This window comes from Marmota monax, unplaced genomic scaffold (assembly GCF_021218885.2).
Source record: "Marmota monax isolate L192 unplaced genomic scaffold, Marmota_monax_Labrador192_F-V1.1 WCK01_AAM20220418_F8-fsc00313, whole genome shotgun sequence".
In the NCBI taxonomy this organism is placed as follows: Eukaryota; Metazoa; Chordata; class Mammalia; order Rodentia; family Sciuridae; genus Marmota; species Marmota monax.
In genome coordinates, this window is record NW_026695173.1 from 643,847 (window position 1) to 665,425 (window position 21,579).

General features: G+C 33.8%; 1 protein-coding gene across 1 annotated transcript in view; it reads right to left on the reverse strand.

Annotated features, from left to right (window-relative positions):
• Positions 1 to 21,579, reverse strand: part of LOC124081879 (zinc finger protein 260-like) — a 64,626-nt gene that overhangs the window by 10,365 nt on the left and 32,682 nt on the right. Inside the window, 1 exon segment of the mRNA XM_046428242.2 lies at positions 13,996 to 14,092. Within this exon segment, the coding sequence (XP_046284198.1) occupies positions 13,996 to 14,055 (60 nt within the window). The 5' untranslated portion in view covers positions 14,056 to 14,092.

Genomic DNA, 21,579 nt, shown 5'->3' on the forward strand with positions numbered 1-21,579 from the left:
TTCTAAACATAGCTGGACATGGGAAATATAGGTTTGGAGCAGAGAACATTTTTATTAGAAACACAGTGAAAAGAAAGAAAAAAAAAACATAATTATTTGTACCACATTTAACCACAAGAGAAACGGAACCTGGAATTCAGAAAAGAAAGATTCAAACTTCTATACTTGGAAATGTGGATGACATGGATGCTTAAAGTGAAAAGGTTATTACAAGCTTTTGAAAGGAAATTTATGTGAGTGGCAGATAATCGTTAACCAAATAGAATCTGCACAGTGTATTCCAGGGGCTTTGTCAGCTGTGCAGTACAGAACATACAGGTATTCATAGCCTCCATGAAGAGCACTATTCATCTGTGCCCTCTAAAATTTTTCCCATAGTACAGATAAAAAAACATGGGTATCTGGATACTAAATGGCAATTCAGCAGCCCACAGAAAACTACCCAGAGACAGAACTGTATGAAATTTCTTCAAAGACCATCAATGTATTGTTAGCTCCTGACACAGGGATGTCAGTCTGGGGAAATATTATTTTCTCTCCATTTTGAAGAGAGTGCATTGAGAATATATTTCAGGGGCAACATAAATTTTTCTTTTCTTTCATGTTAAGAAACTCTTCAGAAACAGAGCTCACAAGACAGATTTCTTAGAAGGGTAAATGCCTGGAGATTACAAAAAAAAAAAAAAAAAAAAATCAGTGGCCCTGAGTGACTCAGTAAGGAAATAAATCTAAAAGGCTCATTAGAACCTGAAAAACAAAAAAGTAACTATTTCTAAAAATAAATATGTTCATTAGTTGCTATTTCCACAACATGTCATTAAGTAAACAACAAATTATGTATGAATATTTCTGGAATTGGCCAAATTTTATTCCATATGATTTTATATTAAATCCCAAAATCCAGATAATAGAATTCACGATTCACTGCCAAAAATATTACAGAAAAATTTTTTTTAAGGAGTGGATGTTTAGTAAATATGTCATTTAACAATTTTATTACCATATGATTTTAAAGAAATTTATTCATTTTCCTGCAGTCATAGTATAGAGAAATTTCTTATTTAGTTTTTCCTGTAGTAATTAACAAAGATAAGCCCTAGAATCCACTTTAAATAACCTAACCTTGCAATCATACAAGAAACCTATAATAAATGATGAGTAAAGAAAAAAGTCAATTTTAAAAAATAATTTAAACCTTTTTTTTTTTTTAAATCAATCTCTAGCTGCATTTTTGGATCCTTTTCTCATCTTTTAAGCCAAAAATATATAAAACACAGAAGTTTGAACTTCAAATTTATACATGAGATATATTTATTAACTATAAAAATTCAAAGTCTTTAGAAATTTAAGAAATACAAAATAAAAACCCACCATGGGAAAAATTAAGTAATATTGATGAACATTTAAAACAAATTAATAATCATTAACTCAAAAGGAGTTTAAATTAGTGTCTATTTGTGGAAACTATTTTGCTATTGAATATACATGATACTCCCCATCATAGAGACTTACTGAAATTAGAGCATATGTGATCATGATAACATATAAGTATGCAATGGTACTCACCCAAACATTTGAAGCTCAAGGGCATGGCTCAATACAATATACATCTTGGAAGAGATAAATAATAATCTGTAGGGAAAATGGTCACTAGGGCCAGTCACATTTCATAATATATCCAGTTTTAAAAAGAGCATAAAACACTATGTATAAATTTTACATAGGTGCCTTATGCAAGTGGTATTTCACATGTGTACATTTTTAGAAACAAAATATGTAGAACTTACGAGAAAATAAAAGTCACAAACAGCACATAAAAGACTGAATTATACATCCCATGTAAATAATAAAACTCATCATTACAAAGGTGATAATTTTCCCCCAATTTAATTGACAACATATCTCACCAAATTTGCTATGTATAAATATGAATACATCACAGTGAAGTCTACATTTATGTGTATTCTATAAAGCAATAATTAAAAAACCTATAAATAAATATATGATAGAAGAAAGTAGGAGAATAGGGAAAGGGGAACTACTGGATACTGAAGGGGAGCAAATTATATTTCACGTTTTATGGTTATGTCAAAATAAACCTATTAAATACAACAATAATGCAATAATACAAAAAAATTATCAAGTTTTACTTTAAATAAAGTAAGAAAGCAAAGCATAAATGTTTAAAATTCATCTACAAAGTTATATGTAACTTTAGCCAAAAACCTTTTTAATTATAAGAGCAAAAAAAGAACTTATCATGGCCTACTATTCATATATATTGTGAAATTATAATATTACAATAATAAAGAATCACAATATAAATAAGATCTCCATATGAATACATATGTATGTAAAAACAGTATGCTTTATTGCAATAGCAAATTCTAGATAAATCAAACCATAACAAAAATAATCTCAGCAACTTAGCTAGGGCCTTTCTCAAATTTAAAACTGTTAGGGCTGTTTACTGGTGAAGAGTCCTTGCTTCCCCAATGCTGAAGTATAACACCAGAGAAGTGCACCAAGGCAAGTTTAGAGTGGAAAGTAGAAGCTTTATTAAAGGACAGTAGAAAAGACTTCTCCCCAGAAGAAAAAGGGGACCAAAGAGGTAGAATCCATGATAGGGATTTTTTTTTTTAACTAAGGTCTTTTTAGATTTTTTATAACTAATGTCTCCCTTCAGCTATCCCGCATTCCTGTCACATTGGTGTCCTTTGTTCTGTTACCTTGCAGTGTTGGAGTGTAGGTGGGAAGACCCAAAGTGTAGAGGACAGGTGGGCTCAAGGAGTAATCTGGGCAGGAAGGGCTTTTGGATTAGCATCTTCATGTTTGCTGTGAGCTGCTTCATTAAAATTTCCTTTGGATGGGCTCAGGGCCTTGGGAACATTTTCAATTCCCCTTATCCTGGACTCCATTCTCAATATGGTGTTGATTCTTGATTTTACTGGATATTAGTCCAAATTTACCTAACTACACTAACTACCTATCTGTAAATCTGGCTTCACTACCAAGGATATGGCTAAGTTGTACAGTATCCCTGAGTTCACCTAACTTTAACAAAATAATAATAATGAAGAAAGTAAAAATAAAAGAATGTCAAAATGAAAATTAGCTAGCTCAAAAGGAAATTAGGTACGCCAAAATGACAGCTCCTCTTCTGCAGGAAAATGGACTTTGCAGATTTGATGTTGATAATTATTCCACCTATCAATCTCCAGCATCTGGAAAGATACTGGGCTGCAGGAACACACCTACCACATAGTATTTTATGCAGATTCTGAGGATGCCCTTTGAGCATAAGGAAGGCAGAAAAGAGTTTCTGCCACTGACATATTCCCCACCTGGTTGGCCAGTAAGACTGAGGACATAGTGGCCAAGTGGAGGAGTTAAGTCTGCAGAATCAAGAGATTGCCCAGAGTCCCAATCTGCTAGCTCCTGTTTTCAACACAGCCAGTCTTGTGGTTCCAATAGTCTTCTTCCCCCAGCCTCCCTTGCTAGGCCAATGCACACTTACCATTTCCTGGTTCTCAGGAGTAGGACCACTTTGAATCCTCAGTTCCTACACAGCAGAACAACCTGTGACTCTGAAGTATGAGACTACAGAGGGCAAAAATGGAGGACTCAGAAGATAAGAAGTGAAAGCCTGCCCTTCTCCTCCCTGATGACACGCATGATTGGACAGTTCCCACAAAATGCTCTTGATTGGAAGGGGCTTCAGATCATGAACATTGAATCTGAGAGAAGTGAACCCTTTTTTTGAGTGACAGGGAATATTATCCAATCCAGGCACGAATAAGGGCTAGAATTTCAGGTCATTGAGTCCTGTTTTTTAACTCTGAGAAATGTACCCCAGAGTCTCAGGCTGCTGTTATTTTAAGGCAAGGTTGTTTTCCCATAAGTGGGAACTAACCCAACCAACAGAACATTTTCATTTAAACTTACATATAAAGTCATTTCAGTTTATGGATTATATGTGCATGTACATTATTCAGGAATTAATATAAAATAATGACAATAATTATCAAATTTTATTTATTTATTTTTTGATCTCTGTTCTTTTTAGGTGACAGATTGAACTTTGAACTGGGAAGAAAACCCCTAAAGTAAAAATGCCCAATAAAAACAACACATAAGGGGCTGGGATTGTGGCTCAGCAGTAGAGTGCTCACCACCCCTGTGCAAAATCCTGGTTTCAGTCCTCAGTACCACATAAAAATAAATAAGTGAAATAAAGATATTGTGTCCAGCTACAGCTAAAAAAATACATGAAAAAACATAAGGTAAAAGGTGAGAAACCAGCCTCTACCTCAGAGCAAAGACTGTCTAAGGAAGGGGGCATGACTCTTGTCCTTGGAAAGACACAAAGAGCACTCCTAGGCTCATACCCACCCTGCTGAGTTGTTTATCTACAAATAACAGGAGAGATATGCTGTGCCTGGTGTCCCTGACTCAGTCTGGCGAGGTGGGGATCCATAGCAACCCCTTAGCAGCCACCAATCAGCATGAGACAAGGAAAATTCCTGGGATTCCAAATGACCCTTCCAGTAGTTTATGGTGGTTGATAACATTTTGGGAAACCATATAGTTCAGCATATACTCCCCTCATGTCCTAAGCCAATCTGTTCAAATGAATCCCCATCTTCTACTAACCAATCATGCTTACCCAACTTGTTCCCACCAGTGAATGTGCTAATCTTGTTTAGAGTTGTTTATGATTTTCCAAAGGAGTGTGATGATATTATAAGAGATGTTATGATGCATGTGGGGTACCTACCTTCCCCAAAGAGTTATAAAACTGCTGAAAACCCCGGGATCAGGGCCTCTAAGCCTCCAGTTGCTGTGTGTGGGGGGGACTGAGCTAGCTTGCAATAAACACCTCTTTGGTGCTTACATGGATCTTGGTCTCTGGTGGTCCTTTGGGGGTCCCGCATTTGAGCATAACAGTCTTTCCTGAAACCCATGAGAAAAGAAGACAGAACTCCAGTTCTCTAGGACTGTAGTTTTATAGCACAAAAAGTTACAAAAGTGGGGTGTCTTGAAAACTTACACGAATAACAGGATTTTCACAAGCACGTAGTAGGTTAATGGTGTAAATGGTTTAGCACTTAGGGAGTAAATTTAGATCACAACATCAGAATTTATGAGGCCCCAATAAAGTTTCAGAATGAGTTGTTATTTGGTCAGGGAAAGCCAGAATTCATGAGTCATCACTAAAGTTTCAGGGAGGGTTGTTATCAGGGAAAACCAGACATGGGTGAGTTCAAGGCACTGACAGGCATTTCAAGCAAGTTTACAAATCACAGTAATTTATAATGAAGCAGAAATTAACTTTTCATGCCTTTGTGATGAGATGCCTCCCAATCTAAAAAGGAAATTAGGCTGGATTTTTCATTTGCTATAGCCATAGCTTTTAAAATATATGTTTCCTACTTTAACAAGTATGAGAATTAAATTATTAATATTAATTACTACTATTTTTTAAAAGACTGAATAAAATAGGAAATTAGATATTTGTTATTAAATGTATAAAAATTTTGATTAACATATTGATAATATAAACATGGAAAATTTTGACAATGATAAAAAGACATTTAATATAAGGGATTCAATATTATAAGTCCCTCATGTTCAGTGGGTCAGTCTTTAATGATTTTTTTCATTTTTTTAGTCATTTTGAATTACACTTCTGCAAATGTTTTTTAAGTACACAAATTTAAGATTTTGTATTTTGTAAAGTAGAAAAATGTCAGATTTGAGCTCCTTTCAGGATTTTAAAACTTTTAAGCCATGTGGGGCATCTTAGCACTTTTTTTTTCATATTTTCACACAGTCCAATTCTAGAGAAGAATGAGTTGGAGATATAGTCTACTGTTCTGAGCAAAAGAGAAATTTCCTTAGGATATTTCTAAAGCTTTTAGATTTTCTAATTTTTCAGAATTTCTGGTGATTTGAAAAAAAATATTTATTTTAAGAAATGAATTGTTTGAAATTAATTATTTATCTTTCTTGGTTTAGCACTTAGGGAGTAAATTTAGATCATTTAATTTAGTGCATTATTTTTCACTTTAATTGTTTTTTTTTAGAAGAACTAACAGAACAGAATTCCAAAAGTGTTCCATGTAAATTTAAAGGTATGTTTCTAATAATCAAGATAGAAAGCAGAAGCAAAACATCATTGAGTTTGGTGGTTCTGCCTCAAACTAGAGAGTTACTTATTTATTTATGCTATTATTCACTAGGTTCCTGAGGTTGCAGAAATTACCAACCAACACAGAGAAAAGTCTTTTTAGTTTGTTTCACACAACCAATTGAAGCTAAAATACACTAGTATCACTGTAGTTTCAGACCAAAGTGTGTTTGTAAATAATAAAAGTATGTATACACAAATATATAAATAAATATAAAATAAAATATAATATTAGATAGATTTTTTTCCTGGATAATTATTTTGTACATATTTCCCTTTAGACACAGTTCTGGGAACAAAGTGTCACAAATAAGACATAAATCCTACATTGCTACATAGAGTAATTATGGCACATACTAAGAGCTTGGTATAAAACTTGGCATAGAGACACAAATAACTAGAGAGCACCATACAGAATTATACATAATTGCTAAGCAGCAAATTCATAGTCTTTAAGTACACGAAGAGACAAGTTTTCATAGCCAATTTTATAACTCAGTTTCTGCTAATATACAGAGATAGAGATATTTATTAAGAAATGGTTTTATGCAGATTTTTGGTTTAAAAAGGGAAAGATCAAATAATGTAGGTGATTTAAACATGAGCAATAATATTTTTCTGCATTCAGAACCTTTTACGCAGATATATTAATTATAATTAATTCCAACCAGTAAAACGCAGAAATAGTGTAAAGATTATTCACTAGGAGTAAAACTACTTAAAAAGAGAACCAAAACTTCCATTCCTGTCCAAATGTTTATTTCTGACAAAAAGACTGCTTCTCTTGAACCATTTCTGTAGATATGATTTTTTTTGTAATAAATATTTTGGTGATTTTTTTGCATATAACTTAATATATTTATGCTTCACATTTTCTCTTTTCTCCTATTTTGCTACCTATATTCTGAAAGAAAAAAATTTAACTCCTAAACTCCCTTGATATTTGAGATATCTTTTAATTTTTAAGCTTATATCATTTTTATAATGAATTCTGTGCTTGCAATAAAGAATGACTATTTTTATGCACCTGGCTCATTTACAGGAATTTTGTTGTGTTCTTTGGTTTTATTTATAGTGAAGTTAAAAAAAAGTTAATGTTAAACCAAAACACAAAGAAAAGACCACCAACTCAAATTTCAAATCAAATTAAATCAATATTGTATTGTGTACACAAAAGCTGGCCAGGATGGTCTCTTACAAGATTCCATGCTAGAGATCATCCCCCTGATCTTCAGGAAAAAGTTTTTACAGCACAAAAAGTTACAAAGGAGGTGGGTGTCTAAGGTACTTACAGCTAACAAGATTTTGACAATCATAGTACAAAGGCAAATAGCAGGTTAAGGATCCACATGGCTAACATTTCAACGTAGAAAATAAATTCAGCTCCAGACCTTAGAATTTATGAGCTGCCACTGAGGTTTAGAGAGAAATGTAATTTGGTCAGCGGGAGCCAGAATTTATGAGGCACCAGGAAGGTTTTAGAGAGGGTGGTTATCTGGTAAGGGATAGCCAGGCATAAGTGAATCCAAAACACAGGGAGAAATTGCAAGCAAGTTTAAAACATCAAAATATTGTCAGGCCAAAGAGAAATTTAGTTTTCTTACACAAAACAGAAATAAACTTTTTACCTCTAAAAGCTCTAAGAGAACATTTTATTTTTTTGTATTTCCTCATATCTAATGGCTTCTGGCATTCCTTTGTTTGTAACCATAAATGCTTCTCTTCTGTGTTTATGGGGCTTCCAAAACAAATATATATAAAACCTTATATATATATATATATATATATATATATATATATATATATATATATATATATATATATGTATATGTATATATATATAAGCCCTTCTCATAGGGAAGATGTTTCTAACATAGCAAGTAACTACCCTTTAACCCACAGGGTCTGAACACCATATTATAGGATATGAAAGACCCTCCAATATGCTTCTTCCAACCATTGTTTGCAAAGATTGTCAAAAGTCAATTCATTGCACAGAATGAGGTGAGTCTCTGCTCTGCAGTCCAGAACAGGAGGTAAAAGAGCCCCCAAAGTGAGATTAAGACAGGGCTTTACATGACATAGCTGACAAAATCCTAAAAACAAAAGAAAACATAAATTCAGAGAGAACCATACCCACATAATCTCATTTTATAGAATCAAATTCATAAGAGGAACAGAGGACAGAGGCAAACCTAAAGGGATTTAACTATACTTTCTTTTTCTAAATTGCTATTAATATCTCCCACAATTATAGAGTTCTTGATCTCCTCAGTTACTATTTTATCATTACCTTCATCCTACAATGCATGAGGCACACTGAATTTACCCTCATACTCATGTACTTATCACTTATTTTTTTCTATAGAAATGCATATGTATATGAATATATTTTGCCCACATTTCCAAGATTCTAACCTGAAAATTTCTGTGATATCACTTCCCTGAAATGCATTTTCACTATTTCATGTCAGTTCATCTAAGTATTCCATATCATGTGTTGGAAAAGATGAGACAACACTAAGGCCCTTCTTATTTGACTATTTATAAACTATAATTAAAGGTCAACCTCAGGGGGCTGGGGATGTGGCTCAAGCGGTAGCGCACTCGCCTGGCATGCGTGAGGCCCGGGTTCGATCCTCAGCACCACATACAAACAAAGATGTTGTGTCTGCCAATAACTAAAAAAAATAAATAAATATTAAAGTTAAAAAAAAAAAGTCAACCTCAGTACCTCCACAGAACTTAAGTCTCATTCACCTTTCTCATTCATAGTTTTTTTTTTTTTTTTTTTTAAGTAGGAAGCAGAAATTTTATCTTGAAGAAGAGTAAGTGATTCAAAGTCATTCAGTGTAATTTAGAGAATCCCAAAAACCTATGGTTGTGGTTCTTAAACAACCTTACCACTGAAAGATCTGGATTACACTCCAGGTTGGACACTGATACTATGCTTCCACGGGAAATGGTTTCTTGGTTGTGATTATTGTCTTTCCCTTTCCCCTATAGTCTTGGAAATGTGTGGATTGTGTGAACTTTTAGAATCACTATTTTCAACACACTTAGCATGGACCCATTTGATAATAGAAGACATCTATATTCTGAAAAAAAAGACCCTTCACCAAGCCCTAAAGAAGTGATAAAATAATCTCTGGAAAAACTAACAGTTATCCATTAGATTATTTTTTAAAAATAATAAGAATAAATTTAGTTAGTAATATATTACTGTACTAGGAAAAGTGATATAAATGCAATTTTAATTTTTAAAGTTGTTTCTGATTACTACAAAGAGAGTATAAAAAGCTGGGTACATGGGCTGGAGTTGTGCCTCAGTTGTTGACTACTTTTCTAGCATGTGCAAAGAACTGAGTTTGATTCTCAGCAATATATATAGACTTTTTTGTTTTACTTTTAAAATACATGACAGTGGAATGCATCGCAATTCTTATTACACATATAGAACAATTTTTCACACCTCTGTTTGTATATAAAATATGTTCACATCAATTCCTGTCTTCATATATGTACTTTTTTTTTTTAGAGAGAGAGAGAGATTGAGAGAGAATTTTAATATTTTTATTTTTTAGTGTTCGGCGGACACAACATCTTTGTTTGTATGTGGTGCTGAGGATTGAACCCCAGCCGCATGCATGCCAGGCGAGCACACTACCACTTGAGCCACATCCCCAGCCCCATATATGTACTTTAGATAATAATGTCTATCACATTCCACACTCCTACACTGGCTACTTCACATAAACTTGCCTCAGGGATTTAATGAATTAATCAAATAGATTTTATTCAGCCTATGCAGTGCTGTTGGAATGGCTATTATAAACATCTAAAATTGTCATCTATGGTGACATATGCCTGAAATTCTAGAAGCTATGGAGAATGACACAGGAGAATTGTTAGTACAAAGACAGCCTCAATAACATAACAAGGCTACAATCAACTTAATGAGAGCCTGTCTCAAAATATAACATAAAAAAGAATGTGGATGTATCTCAGTGGTATGCACCTCTGGGTTCAATACTCAGCACCAAACCATACAAAACAAAGCAAATATCTCATAATTAATAGGGATTCCAGGGTACACAAATATGTAAAAATGTTGGTGACAATATAAATTTAATAAATATATTTTTATAAAACTCTTAAGGTTCTTTAAAAGCCCAAAATAAAAATGCCACATAATCCACTAGTAATGATGTGGGGTAGCAGTGCAAAATTGTACATGCCTGTACTCCCAGTGGCTTAGGAGAATAAGAGGTAGAAAACTAGGGGTTTATTCTCAAGTTAAAGACCAGCCTCAAGAACTTGGCAAGGTCCTAAGAAACTCAGTAAAACCCTCTCTCAAAAATAAATAAATAAATAAAAGTGTTGGAGACTGGGTATGTAGCACACTGGTAAAGTGCCCTGGGGTTAATCTCCAGTATTTAAATAAATAAAAAGATATAAATAATAATTCTTGGTAAAAAAAAAAATGCCATACAATCCAGTAATAATAACTCTGGGTATATATGTAAAAAAATTGGAATCCTTTTGCTAAATATATTGCCACACATCTATTTTTATTGTACCTTTATTCACAGTATCTAATAAAAGGAAACAAATAAAGTACCTTTTAGATAGAAAGTATATCAGAAAATGTCTTCCAGCTGCAAAGTATCCAATTAGTCCATCCCTTCAGAAGCTACACACTAAAAATTCAAACTGGTCCCTAGAAGGCAAGACTCAGAGAGTGGTGTTTTCTAAATACTCCAAAAAATTTGGAATCTCTGGGAACCTTGTTTCAGATATTCTAAAACTCAGAACTAGGTAATATGGGAGGTCAGAATGAGAATACAAGACATAGTAAACTCTTTAATAGGGAATCTTAACTCAGACACTGACATAACCAAAAGCAGTGTTGGAGATAAAAAATAGATTCTGTTTCACTGATTTCGGGGTTATGTATTGAAATGAAATATATATTAGAAAAAAAGTTAAGGCTACTGGTTAAAATCTACATAAAACAGATATTAAAAATGTACCAGGGGCTGGGTGTGTTCGTGCAAGCCTGTAATCCCAGTCGCTGAAGAGGGTGAGGAAGAATTATCGAAAGTTCAATGCCAGCCTTAGCAGAAGCAAGGTGCTAAGAAACTCAGTGAGATCCTGTCTCTAAATAAAGTTAAAAAAAAAATCCTGGGGATTTGTCTTAGTAGTAAAGTGTTCATGAGTTCAATCTTCAATATCCCCCATAAAAAATGTACCAGGGGGCTGGGGATGGGGCTCATTGGAGCTCACTTGTCTGGAACATGTGAGGCACTGGAATCAATTCTCAGCTCTACAGATAAGTAAATATAATATAATATAAGGTCTATCAACAAATTATATATATATATAATAAGACATTGACATGGACTTTGATCTAATTTGTGTGTACTTTAGCCCTTAAGATTGAAGTTGGTTGGGGCTGGGGATGTGGCTCAAGCAGTGGCGCACTCGCTTGGCATGCGTGTGGCCCAGGTTTGATCCTCAGCACCACATACAAAACAAAGATGTTGTGTCCTCCAAAAACTAAAAAATAAATATTAAGAACATTCTCTCTCTCTCTCCCTCTCTCTCTCTCTCACACTCACTCTTTAAAAAAAAAAAAAAAAAGATTGAAGTTGGCCAGGCATGTTGGTGCATGCCTGTAATATCAGCTGTTTACAAGACTGAGACATAAGGATCATGAATTCAAAACCACTCTCATCAATGGTAGGGCACTAAGCAACTCAGTGAAACTCTGTCTCTAAGTAAAATACAAAATAGGGGTAGGGATGTGGCTCAGTGGTAGAGTGCCCCTGACTTCAATCCCTGGTCTCCCCTCCAAAACAAAAATGGGGCTGAGTAAACAGTTCAGCTTGTAGAGTGCTAGCCTTCTAAACATGAGGCCCTGGGGTTAATCCCCAGTACAGAAAGAGAGAGAGAGAGAGAGAGAGAGAGAGAGAGAGAGAGAGAGAGAGAGATTTAAATTACATGCAATTTAAATTCAAATTAGTCCCAATTTTATTTTTTCTTGTCACACCTAAATAAAAGAGTTTCCTGAAATGTTTGGAATGTTTCTGTGGGTTATTTATTTTTTTATTTTTTATTTATTTATTTTTATGTGGTGCTGAGGATCGAACCCAGGACCTTGCATGTGCTAGGTGAGTGCTCTATCACTGAGCCACAACCCCAGATTGTCTGACCATAAATAAATAAAGAAACAAATTAATTAATAAATAAACCCTCAATTGATGACCCATTACAGTTTTTTAAACTCCTTAATTGGGACACATAAACCTCATTTAGGATTCATTCTTTTTAATGTCACCTAATTTTATTCTTCTTCTCATGTGAAAATCTCAGATGATAAATTAAAATCTTTTAAAATGTCCTCCAGTTCTTGAAGAAAAACATTATAAATGATGCATACATTTGAAATAAAACATGGGAAAATAATGATTAATAATGCTGAAAGTGGAGATTTGAGATGAACCAAAATTTCTCAGATTGCAAATTGAATCTGGGTGCTTGTCTCATAATTTTTGAAGAAAAAAAATCTATTTAAGCAAGAAGAAATAGAACACCCACCATGTGGTATGAGGAATGATCCCTGGGGAAAAAAAAAAAATCATTTTTGTGTGCCATCTTAGAAGTTTACTGATGGTTTTGGGCAGAACACAGACCATAATGCATTTAGAATAGGCTTTGGAAAAGGCATCCTGACTACCATATGGTTTCACTTTCATTCTTTCTGTGATCCATCCTTTTTTCTTCAAATTCAATCAGGAATCACCCTTGGGACAAAGGACTTTGTTGAAGGTGTTCCCACAAGTGGGCTACAAGGTCTTTTACACTTGAAATAGGCCTTAATGGTGCTCATTAACATATTTCAATTAGCCACCAAGTGTGTTTGAGTGAAGCCCATTCTCAGCATTACATGGTAATTATACTATCTATTCTATTTTATACTTATTATTTGTGAACAGAGAACCCTAGTTTTGGATATGTGAACAGAGAGCTAGAAAACTAGGGGTTTATTCTGAGACCTATGGAGAGCTAAACTGACATTCTGGATTTCAGATTTTTGTTCTGGATTTGAGATACTGTTTCCCCTACATTAAAAAATCTCAGGACTCATGAAGAGAATGAGTTAAAAGCCAGCACCATCAAATTTGTGAGGCCCTAAGAAATTCAAAGGGAACCTGTCTCTAAATAAAAATATAAAAAAAGGGGTGGGAATGTCAATCACTGGATGAACACCTCTGGGTTGAATTTCTGGTACTAAAAGGAAAACAGTACACACATAAATAGATAGATAGATAGATAGATAGATAGATAGATAGATAGATAAATAAAAAAATAAATACAAACAAACCCTCATGAGTAACAAGCTCTAAAATTAACAAGCTCTAAAATTAACAGCCTCTCTCATGCATGAATACAATAAATGGATTTGGAGTTCTCTCCTGATAATTATCTCAGTCTTCACTATGCAATCTGGAGACATGCTGGACTCATGGCACATGGAAGCCCACAAAGGGCTTTAGAAAGAAGCTGAAAACACCATACAATTATGGAACAAAATGCCCAGGTTTTCAACTGCTGATCTAAGCCTCACTAGACTAGTCAGAGGGAGATGAAGGCTAAGCTACCACAGAGAGACCCTCTGGCCACAAGACTCTGGAGAGGACCAGGAGGAGTCTCTAGCCATGACTGCCAGTTTCCACCATTGCCACTCCTGTCAGCTTTAAGCCACCTTCCTACCCAGTCTCAAGATAACAAGGCACACTTACTGTTTCCTGGCTCTCAGGGTTCTCAGCATTCTCCCTGTGGTTTGTTTTCAGATTCTGCATAGCACAGACACCTGGGCTCTGGATCCAGGACAGAAGCCTACAAAAAGATTAAAAAAATGTAGAGCTCCAGACACCAAGGGAACAGAGGATTGTGGAAGCCCTCCCCCTCATCACTGGCTGCATGAGGATTGGACAGTTCTCACTTAAGAGACTGATTGGTAAAGGCTTCAGGCACTGCCTCCAACCTCAGCCAAGTGGGTGCAGAATCAAAGTCTGAAAGACAGGCTGTCATTGTTAAAAGACTACAGATCAGGGCTGAGAATATAGCTTAGTCAGTAGAGTGCTTGTTTTGCTCATATAAGGCCATGGATTAAATCCTCTGCCCTACACGCACTCACTCTCACCCCGCCCCCCAAAAAAAAAAGATTAAGGAAAGCACTTTGGGGACTAGGGTTATGTATGGATCAGTGGTAGAGAACTTCCCTAGCATGCATGAAGTACTGGGTTGAACACCCAGCACCGCATTAAAAAGCCACCCAAGAGGGGATGTGGCTCAAGAGGTAGTGCACTCGCCTGGCATGCGGGCGGCCCAGGTTCGATCCTCAGCACCACATACAAACAAAGATGTTGTGTCCACCAAAAACTAAAAATAAATATTTTTAAAAAGCCAACAAACTACTAATGGTACTGTGTCCATTTACAACAAAAAAAGACTGTGTATTGGACTTGTGCACCCTCAGTACAGAACTCATAAACACTTTTTATAAATAATACATACATATATGTCTTCAGACAGTGTATAAAATTCTTCTGTGATGTCTTTTCAAGTAACTTATATTACAGGTATGCTTCATAACCCTGAAATCCTCCCCACCTCACTTTATTATTATTATTATTATTATTATTATTATTATTATTATTATTATTATTATTTGAGGCCTGTTAATTGCATTAAATGCCTCTGTATGGGGTTATTTTAAGGCAAAGTTTTCTTCCTATAATAGGACCTAGCCCAGAGAGAAATGTATTGACACTTATAACTGTTTATAAGGTTAAAGCAATTTGTGAATATATATATATATATATATTCATATATATATATATGAATGATATCACAATTACTTTAATTTTTTTTAAATTTTTATATTCTTTTTCTCATAAAAAAAGTTTGAGCTTTAAACTCATTAGCAATGTCCTTATATCCCTTACCCCAAAAAAAGTGACTCACAGGTATAATTCAAATTATTGAGACTCATAAATTTTTGATCCTTTATTTTAACTAGTAAAGTCTAAAGATTTTCTTTTTATTTTCACCTTTAAATGAAGCCCACTTTTTATAGCTTTCTTGTTGTGTAACTAACATTTAATAGTCTGCAAATTTTACCCCCATTCTGATCACTTTGGACTATTGATGTTTTCATGGAGGGGATCTCAAAGTGGTCATGCACAAGGTAGGAAATGGATATAGTAAGATATAAGACTGGTGATTGTGGAGTATGTAGATTTTGCTATACAAAATAAGAACTGTTGGATGATATGGGGGTAGGGAGAAAAAGAGCAATGAAAAAAAAGAAGAAAAACTTGAACATTAGAGGGGTTCACATGCTACAAGTCTACAATGATAGCGTGAATATAGAGGGTAGTGTTCTTGGAAGCAGCAATAAAATTTGAGGGAAAGAAAAAGGTAATTTTTGGCACAGTGCCCAAGTGATAGAGCCATGTGAATGGGTTCTGTGTTCAACTCTTCCCACCTAAAAGTGGAATTTACTGTTCATAGAGTATGTCACAGTAGTAAAACACCATTTCTATGTACCTTTACACTTTTTCATGGCTACAAGCTGACTTTGACAATTCCAGTCACGTTACATTTTTGCACTTGTTAGATATTCATTAATTAATTTATTCATTAAATTATTTATTTGTTTTTTATTAATTCACTTTTTCCTTAGCTGTCATTGTTTTTACATTACTGTGATTACATAATTGCATAAATATTCTGAATGTTGACTTTTGGTTAAATATTGTTTTATGTGTTTATTTATACATTTACTTTTCAATATTTGCCAAGCCTGATTTATATTAGACCTCAATCTTTATTTATGAAGACTACATAAATCACATTATTCCAAATAACTCAAGGATTTATCATCTTTGCACAACCCTAATCACCTGCTAAAGTTGACCCAGTCTGGGTCACCTAAAAGCTAAGTCAAAAGTCTTCTTTTTTCTTATATACACTTTAATAAAGAATTCCTCTCACACTTTTATATTTTGGAGAGTAAGCTAACTTCCCAAGCAGTAGTTAATAACCTAGATGAGTTTTCCAACTAGCTCACTATTACTTTTAAATTATTCACATCCTTGACACTAATAGGGTCACTGATTACTTTTTTTTATTCTCTCTCTCTCTCTCTCTCTCTCTCTCTCTCTCTCTCTCTCTCTCTCTCTCATATGACAAATTGAAATCAGATATGCTTTTTTATTAAGAAACACTCTCAGCCTTTAATAAATTATTCTATAAAGAAAAAGGGTTTCACTAATTTTCTTAGAGCCTCACTAAGTTGCTGAGGCTGGCTGACTTTAATCTAATGCTATAGAAGTTTGCAATATATATATATATACAAACTTCTATAACATTAAATATATATAGCATAAATATAGAGAGTAGTGTTCATTTGACTCTTTCTCTTGGGGACTGTGCCAGAGTTACCTTCTTCTTTCATTTCTACCTTATTTCTGCATCCAAAGAAACTACCCTTTACCCTCATACTACCATTGATCCACCATTAGACTTTTTAAATCTGAATTCTTGAGCTGGTCATTCTTTCCGTTCTTCCCTTCACAGCACTTTTTTTTTTCTCTACCCATACCTATTCCACCAATAATTTTTCATGAATACTCACTACTACATACTCAGCATCCACCAATCTCACATCCTGACCCATCCCTGTTCTGCCTTTTCCATGGATCACTTTGAGATCCCCTCCACCCAGATATCAATAGTCCAGAGTAAGGTCAGGTTAGGGTGTTATATATGCAGGTTTTTAAAAGTCATTTACATAACAATAAGCCTATTAAATTGGGATGTATTTTGTCTTAGGTTAAAAAAGAAAATCTACAGACTGCACTGTTAAACTGAATTGTTTAAAATTCATTAATCTCAATAATTTGGAAAAAGAAATTCTATAAAAAGGAGAATAAAAAAAGAACATAATACATAAAAGTGACAAATTTGAAGACACACCAAGTGTATATATCCAAGAGTGTCATATATTGGGGCTTTCAAAAGACAAATTAATTTGAAATAAATGTAGTTAATGTGAGATGTAATGATCAATTATTAATTATATATAATGGTACTATACATGTATATGTACAAAATGCATCTCATATAATTATGAGTATACATTGCAAAAAATAAACTCCACAGTATTTTGTTTTAATTTTGCTGAAACAACACTATAAATACCTACATCTAGGTTTATGTATTACCAAATGTTCAGGATACATTTTATAAACTGTATAAAGTTTACAACTGACCAACAGACTTTTTTTCTCAATTTTTAAAAGGAGTAATACTTATTTTCAGTTAGAACATAATGCCATCATTTATCTTTAATTTTTAAATTTTTTTTAATTATATATGACAACAGAATGCATTACAATTCTTATTACACATATGGAGCACAATTTTTCATTTCTCTGGTTTTATACAAATTATATTTACATGAATTCACTTCTTTATACATGTACTTTATATAACAATATACATCATATTTCACCATCATTTCTAACCCCATGATCCCTCCCCTCACCTCCCAACCCCCAAAAGGTCATTTTAATATACACTGATGTATGCTATGAAGTTATAGAAAAGAGTATATACCTTATAATAATATTAACAGATACAGTTTTGTAACTAATACATAGCATAATAATAATAATAATAATAATAATAATAATCTAGCCACTTAGACATTAATAAATTATACATCTGGCACTACTAACATCTTTTCAAAAAAAATTGATAACGTTTATAAAAAAGGGGGGTATTTGCGGGGGGAAATGGTATTCTATGCTTTCTTAATATCAAGAATAAATTATTTTCAGAAGTAATATATATTTCAATATAAAAATAAAACATAACCAGATTTCATGGCACACACCTCTAATCCCAATGGATTGTGAGGCTAAGTCAAGATAATCCTGAGTTTAAAGCCAGCCTCAGAAACATAGCAAGGCCCTGGGCAACTATGTGTGACCCAGTCTCTGCGTGCCCCTGATTTAAATTTCCTGTAAGAAAAAACAACAACAAAAAGAATACAATGTATTGATGAGGACACAGAACAAATTATCATGAACTTAAGATGGAGTAGAAATTGCTGTTATTTCATCATGAAAACGGTACATATATATATGAAATACTCCTCACCAAGCAGCTTAGACCTGTAGAAATTATAGTATGTGTGTACAATCACAGTGTACAAGTATGTGACAGCATAAGACTAGAGCTATACTTGTCAATACATTAGAAATCTGCAGCATAGGAGGAAAGAGGAGGTGATTCACAAAAATAAAAATAATAAAGTTTGAGAAAAAATGGTTTGTGGAACCCAGAAAGATTTTTGGTTTAATTAGAGTACAAAATACCACATAAGTATTATACTGAAGTTATATCTGTTAAATACATCACATGTATAATGGATTTCAAGGAAAATATGTGGAACTTATCACAAACTAAATAAAAATTTACAAAAGCACATAAAATAGCATGTGTGTAAATAAAATTAATCATTACAAAGACAACTATTTTAACTCAATTTAATATATAATATTTTCCTATGAAAATTTTAGCATGTTTTTCTTTAAATAAAAGAAGAGAGCTGGACCTGTTGGTGCACAATTGTAATCCCAGTACCTTGGGAGGCAGAGACAGGTGTATTGTGAGCTCAAAGCCAGCATCAGCAAAAGTGAGGCCCTAAGCAACTCAGTGAGACACCGTCTCTAAAAGTCATACAAAAGAGGTTTGGGGATGTGGCTCAATTCCCCTGAGTTTAATTCCAAGGACCAAATAAAAGAAAAGAAAAGAAGGGACCAAAAAAATTATCTTAGAAATAAAATATATGTAAAATACCGCAAAACCTTTAATAAAAAAACAAATAATATAGTTATTGTTATGAGACACATTTAATGTATATTATGAAACTATATTGCAATAATACAGACCAATATATCATAATATAAACCAAATCTGAAACCATATGTAGATCAATAGTTTTGTTAAAAGCAATAGAAAGGCATATGTAAAACTGACCATATGAAAAATAACATTAGACATGAATGAATGAATCTATCCAACCTAAAGTTAGAATTGGGACATAGACGCAAAGTTCACTGTTAGAGTGTGTGTGCAGAATGTGCAAGATAGTCAGTTACAAACTTAGCAACACTATAAAAAGCAAATATTAATAGGGAATAATGTTAAAAAGAAAGCAGAATATTAAATGAGATAATCTCCCTCCATCTATAAATGAATTTAATAAAAAAAAACTACTGTGAGTATCTCTTTGGCAAAATCATGAATGAGTAGAGAGATTTAGATACACTGGATATTAGTCCAGTCTTAAGAAATGTACCACATTTGGGACAAAATTCCCAATTATCATCATCACCTCTAGTGATCAGAAATGTGAGAGAGTGGCTGAGGATGTAACTCAGTTTTTAGAGTGCTTGCCTTGTATGCACAAGGCCCTGGGTTCAATCTCTAGCACCACAAAAAAAAAGAAAGAAGGAAATATGAAAGAAATGATACAAAAAATGGTGATATCTAGGAGCCATAAAATTTTTCACAAGTGTTTCATCAGCTGTGACCAAGACACAAAAATACCCAAATATCAAAGCTGTCAATTTATCTCAAAAAAAGAATCTGCCAAATCTGGAAAATATACTGGAGGCTGGAGAGGCAAGTCAGGAGGACTGTGATTTGAAAGACAGCCTTAACAACATAGAAAGGCTATAAGCAACTTATTGAGATATTAGTGATATATCACCTGTCTCCAAGAAAGAAAAGGACTGGAGACATAACTCAGTGGTAATCACCCCTGGAGTTCAATTCCTAGCACCAAACCACACCAAACTAAACAAATATCTGAAAGATAGTAGGGACTCCAGAGTATAGGTGTACATGCATAGATAAAAATTTTGGTTACAATATAAAGTTAATAAATATACTTTTGAAAAAAAATCATGGTTCTTTTTTAAAGAGAGAGAGAGAGAGAGAGAGAGAGAGAGAGAGAGAGAGAGAAAGAGAGAGAGAGAGAGAGAATTTTAATATTTATTTATTCATTTTAGTTTTCGGCAGACACAACATCTTTATTTGTACGTGGTGCTGAGGATAAAACCCAGGGCCACATGCATGCCAGGCAAATGCACTACCACTTGAGCCACATTCCCAGCCCCTATCATGGTTCCTAAGAGCTCAAAATAAAAATGCCATATAATCCACTAATAATAAAAAAATAGGGATGTAACACAGTGGTAAAGTGCGTAAATAAGTAAAAATAAAAAACAATTCTTGGTTTAAAAAATGCCCTATAACCCAGTAATTATAATTCTGGATAAATATCTAAAGAAATTGGAACAATTTTGTTAAAGAAATTACTTCACTTCCATTTTCATTGTAGGTTTATTCACAGTATCTAATAAAAGGAATCAAATGAAGTGCCTTTTAGATGCAAAGGTTGATGAAAAGGTTCCTTCCAGCTGCAGATCATCCATCTACTTGCCTTAAAGGCTGCATACTTATAATTCAAACTGCTCCCTAAAAGGCAAGACTCAGATATGGATTCTTCTGAGTACTCCAAGAAATTTTGGTACCTCTGGACAAATTCTGTAAGACTTTTCCAAAACTAAGGAATAGATAAATTTTGGAGTTTGGAATGTGGACAACATACAGTAAATTCCTCAAGGAGGAATCTTAATTCAGACACTGTGATAAGGTGTCTGGTCTGGGAAAGAAAGAGAAAGTAAAATCAGAGTTTGAGATAAAACTAGACTTTGCTTCACTGATTTCTAGGTTATTGATTTACTCCAAACAGATATTGGAAAAGGGTTAAAGCTACTAATTAAAATTTATGTAAAACAGGTATTTAAAAATACCAGGAAAGAGCTGAAGGTGTGGCTCAGTGGTACAGTGCTTGCCTAGCATATATGAGGCCCTGAGCTTAATTCTCAGCACCACATATAAATAAATAAAATATAAATAAATATTAAAAAAATACCAGGTAAGGATTTAGGGTTGTTGCTCAGTAGTAGAGTGCTTGGCTATTATGCATGAGACAGTCTGTTTGATACTGGACCCATAATAATAATAATAATAATAATAATAATAATAATAATAATAGTATTTTGTTCATCTACAACTAAGAAAAAAATATTTTAAACAAGTACAACAGTGCTTTATGGCCTGTAACCTTCTAATTATCTGTGTTCTAATTAAGCCCTTGCAATTGAACTTTCTTGTTATTTAAATTAAAGTCCAGTTTCACTTTTATTTCCTGCCACACCAGGACAAAGGAGTTTGCT